Source organism: Carassius carassius, chromosome 6 (genome assembly GCF_963082965.1).
Source record: "Carassius carassius chromosome 6, fCarCar2.1, whole genome shotgun sequence".
In the NCBI taxonomy this organism is placed as follows: domain Eukaryota; kingdom Metazoa; phylum Chordata; class Actinopteri; order Cypriniformes; family Cyprinidae; genus Carassius; species Carassius carassius.
Genome location: NC_081760.1, coordinates 5,830,115 through 5,836,633, shown reverse-complemented (window position 1 = coordinate 5,836,633; position 6,519 = coordinate 5,830,115). Strand labels below are relative to the sequence as shown.

General features: G+C 36.0%; 1 protein-coding gene across 1 annotated transcript; it reads left to right on the top strand.

The window, feature by feature from the left end:
* Positions 1-485: 485 nt before the first annotated feature.
* LOC132141829 (uncharacterized) lies at positions 486-3,447 on the top strand. Its single transcript, XM_059551494.1, has 9 exons — positions 486-591; positions 704-977; positions 1,054-1,231; positions 1,355-1,431; positions 1,538-1,718; positions 1,854-2,102; positions 2,195-2,366; positions 2,778-2,923; positions 3,098-3,447. Exons 3-9 carry the CDS (start codon positions 1,066-1,068, stop codon positions 3,325-3,327), a joined length of 1,221 nt encoding a protein of 406 aa, XP_059407477.1. The 5' UTR covers positions 486-591; positions 704-977; positions 1,054-1,065; the 3' UTR covers positions 3,328-3,447.
* The last annotated feature ends 3,072 nt before the right edge of the window (positions 3,448-6,519 follow it).

Genomic DNA, 6,519 nt, shown 5'->3' with positions numbered 1-6,519 from the left:
TTGTTTATCTACATGTTTGTTTATCTGCAGGCATGCTAAACATGGTTCTGTGTTTGATTTGGCTACTATAGTAAAGCCAATGTTTAGTGTTCGTTTTGGGTTAATAGTTATAGCGACAGATATTTGGCTATAAGCGTTCTAAAAATACAAAAGTAACGATTCCATTCAGTACCGATCTTCACTCTTTAATCAAAAAAAATCCCGTTGAGGACTAATATAATTTGTTAGAACAATTATATGAAATTCTTGCTTATGAAGCTTATTTTTTGTGGTCCAATGATTATTATCCAGTAATTAATTTTTTCCTACTATTTTACATGACAAATGTATGTTTTAAGCTGTAATTTGATCATTGATTACATATTGTCATTATTTCTTACAAACATTCTATGGTCCTAATGTGGGCACCCAAACAACTGACATGTTTCCTGATGTGCAGCACTCTTCAACACCAGTAAGGGGCTCAGTCTTCAGGCCCAGTAAGAGACCTCGTCTGGTGTTAGATGGGGAAGAAGAATCAGAATTAAATGTCGAACCCACCGATTCCACATATAACCCAGATTCTGTTGTTACTGAAGAATCAGAATTGGCGTAAGATATAAATACATATTTACACACTTTTTTACCAATACATTTGTGTTTAAAAAAATATATAAAACATGAAAGCAACTTCCTAATATTTATTCTTTTTATATTGCCTTAGGATAGATCCACAGCCCGACCACAGCGATAACAAATACATTGTTTTTGAAAGCTGTCTTCGAGAGCTGTTTGTGTCCTGTCCAATTTGTAAGACAAAGTGTGTTGTCCAGAGCAGACGAAGGGGGACTTTTGTTGCATTCACCCAGCTTTGTGAAAAGTGTAACTACTACAGACAGTGGCAGAGCCAGCCCATTGTAGGGAGTACCCCACTTGGAAACCTGCTATTGTCTGCTGCAACGTATTTTACCGGTGGATCTTTTAAACAACTAGAGAAGGTATTACAATTACAATAAAATTCACAAAAAAATACTGTTTCAGTATGTATGTACTGTATGATTTCTATGTTAATAGATTTTCAAGGCCATGAAGCTCCAGATGATGCATTTCGTAACTTTTAGGATTCATGCCAGGAATTTCATTGAGCCTACCATAATACACAAGTGGAACCAAGATCAACTGAATCTTATAAGACAGCTGCAAGAGGGAGGAAATGTTGCTGTGGCTGGAGATATGCGTGCTGACACGCCAGGTACGTTTACAGTAAATAACAAACAATCACGCCGTTTATTTTATAGTCTTTGAGTTTTCCTAAAATATTATGATACTGATGTTCTCAGTAATGTTCTATATATGATTATGATGTTTAAAATAGGACACTCAGCAAAATTTGGCAGCTACACCATTATGCACATGGAAACCAACAAAATTCTGGATCTTCAACTAGTTCAGGTTAGTAATTAAGCATTTAAAAAAAAAATGTTACATTTTCTTTTATCTGTTATTGTTTATACTCTACTCTGTTTATACATTTGAAATGTTGTGTACCCAACAACAGAACAACGAGGTTGGTGGAAGTTATCATATGGAAAAGGAGGGATTGAAGCGTTGTCTCGATAAGCTCGAGTCTAATGGTTTAGCTGTTGACTACATCGTCACCGATCGCCATCCGCAGATTCAGAAATACCTGAGGGACTGCAATATCACTCAGTTCTATGACGTGTGGCACTTTGAGAAAGGTAATTATTTATCTTTGTATTATTAATTGATTCTTATTCAGTTAATTGTTCAACCTAACATGTACATTTTTATTTTTGTGGTAATTTGATTATCTTGAAATAATGATTGTACAACCAAGCTTTTACTTTGTACAGGTTTATCTAAGAAACTTGACAAACTTTCAAAAATGAAGGACTGTGAGGTGCTGAAAAAATGGTTGCACAGCATCAAAAACCATGTTTACTGGAGTGCGATTTCCTCTGAGTCTGGGCCAGAAAAGGTGGCGAAGTGGAATTCACTGCAGAACCACATCCAAAATGTACATGTTCATGAGAACCACCTCTTCCCCAAGTGTGAACACCCAGACAAAGTTTCCAGGGATCCAAAAAAATGGATCCAACCAGGTATGACTGTATAGAGAGACAAATGACAATAAAATGACAGTAAACTAGTAAAATTTTGAGATTTTCTTCATATTTTATCTGTTTGGTTACAGGATCAATAGCGCTCCATAAAGTGGAAAAGCTATTATACAACAAGAGAGTTCTCAAGGATATAGAAAAGCTCAGCCACAACTTTCAGACGTCATCACTGGAGGCTTTCCACAGTCTGATTTTGCGTTTTGCCCCAAAGAACGTGATTTTCCCTTTCATAGGAATGTTGTGCAGGTAATAATCTTTGACATATTCAGTAATATTTATAAGCATTGTTTCTAACAATTGTTATGGAAATGTTTTTTTTATTCATTATTTTATTAATATGAATGATCTTTCCCTATAATAAATAATGTTCTTTCCTAATAAGTAAGAAAAAGGTTAAATAGGTTAGGAGCCTTGCCTGTGGCCCTACAGTATGTTATCTATGATATGAGTAGCAGAGATATAAAGAGCTATAAAGCCTCCCATCTTGGCGAGCACTCACATTCTCTTGACTGACTGTGCGACTGTGAGCCTTTCTTGCAAGAAAGAAACCATTATAATCATGGATTGAACATTTGTCTCTTATTCTGAATTGTTTGTTTATTTGTCACAACACAGTCTACTAATCTTCATATTTTATGGATTGTGCACTGATTACAGGCTGTATCTTGCAGCAATGCACTATAATGAAAATGCTAACCGTGAGCAGGCAACAACTGAAGGACAGGCTGTGTATAAGATCGTTTTTCCAAAGTCCAAAAAAGGGGAATGCACAGCAAAGCCAGTGAAAATAGAACCAACATACAGTAAGTTTGTTTTATTAACAATAATATATAAAAAAAAAAGCTATAATAAAATAAATATAAGCTTACAAAAAATATTTATAAATATTACACAAATGTTAATTATAAAACAAAGGTAGATTATTTATCAGTAATTATGTAAAACCATAGAGTGACTCAGTATTCTGTTTTTTACAGACTATGTCGATGACCTTATGAGCCTTCTGTTACATAAAGTCTTTGTGGACCCCAAGCCATATGCGGAAGAGCTGCATGCAATCCCCATTCCACCTCCTCTGTCATCACAGTATGAAAAACCTTCCAAAGAAGAGGTGATTGCCCAGCGTGTGTCACGATTCAGTCGAGGGGTGGCCGGAACCCAACATACTGTCCCGCTGGATCAGGAAACTGTAGACGGATCCGGTTAACAACACATGAGGGGATGACAACCCTCACACTACGTCCTAGGTAGCCCCAGCACCAGCTGACAAAGCTGCGATAGGCCAGATAACGGAAACGCCTATGGCAGGAATAGAAAACCTCAATATTGTGTATAAAACCAGTGGTATATTGGAAACATGTATATGTGATTTGAAAATATGTTTGATAAAAATGTATATTTTGATTAGTTTTTGTCTTTGAATAACTATATAGTAAATATAAATGTGTAAATATATATATTTTGTATCTATTGTCTTTTATTTATGTTCTTTTACACAACATAATTTCATAAAATTTAATAAATACTTACTCCTCTTCATTTCTGCGTCTCACTGGTCCATAGTCGGCTCTGTAAATATTATTGATATTTTGCAAAGTATACGGATTTAAGCAGTTTGGTTCAAAACCTGGATGCTCAACCATACATTTAGGAGGGTCTGGAACCTCCATCATTCGTTTTACAACCTAAACGGTAATGTAAGACAATGAGAACATACTGTACAATTAACCTATGTTCATCTTTTAAATATGAAAAAATAATTATACAGAATTAACACGTTATGCATAATTTTGGTAATAGCTTATTACACTACCTTCTGTATTTCTTTGCAGCAGATGTTTTCCTCTTCAATTGGCATTTTTTCACAGTTATTACATGTACACCTAATAAAATATATATTTTTTTTTAAATAAAAAAGGTTCTTGAATACACTTTTGTTAATAGACAAACACTTATTATTGTTATAAGTTAAACATCAACTATTATAATTAGTACAATTAAATTACAGCGTATCTAAAAAAGTATTAGATATCAACAACAAAAAACATACCATTCTGAAACGTCATTTAAACGCAGTTCTTGAACAGGTTCTGCTCGTTCATCTTCATTAAAATTTTCTAGGTCCGATTCGGGCTCAAATTGGTATGGTTTTATTGACGCCATTGTTTCTAATACCACCAAAGCACAGACGACTGGTAAAGGTAAGGGGCGTGACGTTACCGAAAACGTGCTCTAGGCGGTTAGCGAATCACAACACACTGGGCCAGCTAACCAATCTGAGCCCATTGCTATTTTTGTGGGACTGGCTTCATAGAACCCGGAAACTATCAGACTTTTACAAGGAGGGACAGAGCAGTGTAGAGTAAAGGTAAAATATATGAAAAATAATGCGATTTTTTAAAAAACAAAGCATGAACACATGTTACAGTGCACCCCACAAACACAATCAAGCCTTCGAAAAACCGCGTTTTACCACCCCTTTAATTTAGGCTCAGCTTTAGTTAATTATCACAGCACTGGAATGAGCCTCTGAAGCCATTTGAATAGTTTTATTTTATTTTTATTTTATAGCTATATGCCAAGGCAACATTTTTAGTTTCAAGTTTAAGTTTCCATCAACTCAGTGGTATAAGCCTCTGTTGAAGCCGTCAGTCTTTGTTATTTCATCTTAATTTCAATGTTTTATGTCTTATGTAACATAACAAATGAAGGGAGGGGACATGATTATATCCATCGGTTTTGGGTGTCACATGCAATCAAAAACTGCAGGATACTTGCTTTCCTACTCACCTGTACAGGTTTTCCTGTGGCTCAGTGGTAGAGCATTGTGTTAGCAGTGCAAAAGGTTGGGGGTTCAATTCCCGGGGAACACGCATACTGGTAAAAAAAAAAAAAAAAAAAGAGTCACTTAGGATATAAGTGTCTGAATTGTAGTATCCAACAGTTTCAAGTAGTGAATCACATAAGCACCACTATCAGCAGTTCCATTTTTAGTGTAGAACATTTTATTTATTAGAATGTAGCTGAATTGAGTGAAATCTATGAGAATAGTATCAAAGTATGTTTACTATTATATATTGCTCAGTATCTTAAGAAAAGCAGAGTGTACATCATAAATTCAGAGTCCAAACATGACCATCTATTTCAGTCCTGAAATGTTCATATATGGTGAAGCACTTGACTCATATTCACTGCTTAAAATACAAGTATATGTATGGAATGCATTGATTACCTGTGGGTGTATATATCTGGGTTCAAGACTTGACTCTGCAGAAGCTCTGCAGACTGGCTCTGCTTTATTTCTTTCAGAATAATACTATCTTCTGGCATCCAAACCTCAAGATTTTGCCTTTTTTTAAGTAATAGACTCTAGAACAATAGTCACCACAAAACTCACGCACTTGCAGTTTATATTGCTTCATTGATTATAACAAGAGCGTTCATCGCATTGCTCGCTTCCAGCTCAGACGGGGGTGTAAGGGAGGTTTTTGTATTAAAACGAACTGTGCACTCCAGTCGCGAGAGGTGCTTGTGTACTGTAATCCAATTCAGTGAATTAAAAGCACTGGGAAGTTTTCTCTCAGCGCAGCGATAAGAGCTGTGGATTAATCTGCCGAGTGTTTCTGACAGGCAATTTGATAAACAGCCACTTATCTCTGGGGCAGCTGCACAGGAAGAGAACAAATACATCATCAGAGAGGGAAAGAGCGAGAGCGACTTTATGAAATAGGCTTTGTGTCTATGCTTCAGATGAATGACCATGAACATGTATATTCAATTAAACATGTAGCATAGGAACTAACTACAGTTCCTACATTACTACTAAGCCTACTATAGGATTTGTGTGATGGACTGTGGTCTTTGTGATGCATTGGCCACGTTCTACCTATATTTTTGCAAAATTCCTACAGGGGCAGAAAACCAATTATTGAAGACTTATTTTCTCACAGTTCCTTGTACAATACTATGTTATCACCTCAAAATGCCTTTGTGCATGATTTGTAAATTGTAAACTTGTAAAATTTTGATGCTTGGATCACAAAATCAGCTCTTCTATATATGCGACTATATCTACTGTAGTAAACTTGCTTGGTGGCTCACCTGGTACAGCACTGCACTTGTTGAGCTCAAAGAACTGTAAAAGCAAGCTGAAATGGAATGTTTTCTCGACAGAATTTGCAAAAATAATATAAAACTTTTAAAACACTCACCAACCTTCCATTATTCAGCAAGGTAATCCAATCTCATTGGATGAGCCGACGTTGCTATGTCAGGTCCCTCAAACAAACAGATTCTTCGCATTTACACTGCATGATTCAAGTGACCCAGTTCCAATTGTTTCCTCCCATGTGTCATAGATTGGATATGGCCCACGAACATGTAAGCAGGAAAAAAGCAC

Excerpts from the sequence above, each read along its gene's own strand:
- LOC132141829 (XM_059551494.1), top strand. The coding sequence starts at position 1,066 with ATGAAGCTCCAGATGATGCATTTCGTAACTTTTAGGATTCATGCCAGG. Across the intron at positions 1,719-1,853 it reads CGTGTGGCACTTTGAGAAAG|GTTTATCTAAGAAACTTGAC; the intron begins GTAATTATTTAT and ends TACTTTGTACAG. Across the intron at positions 2,924-3,097 it reads GAAAATAGAACCAACATACA|ACTATGTCGATGACCTTATG; the intron begins GTAAGTTTGTTT and ends TGTTTTTTACAG.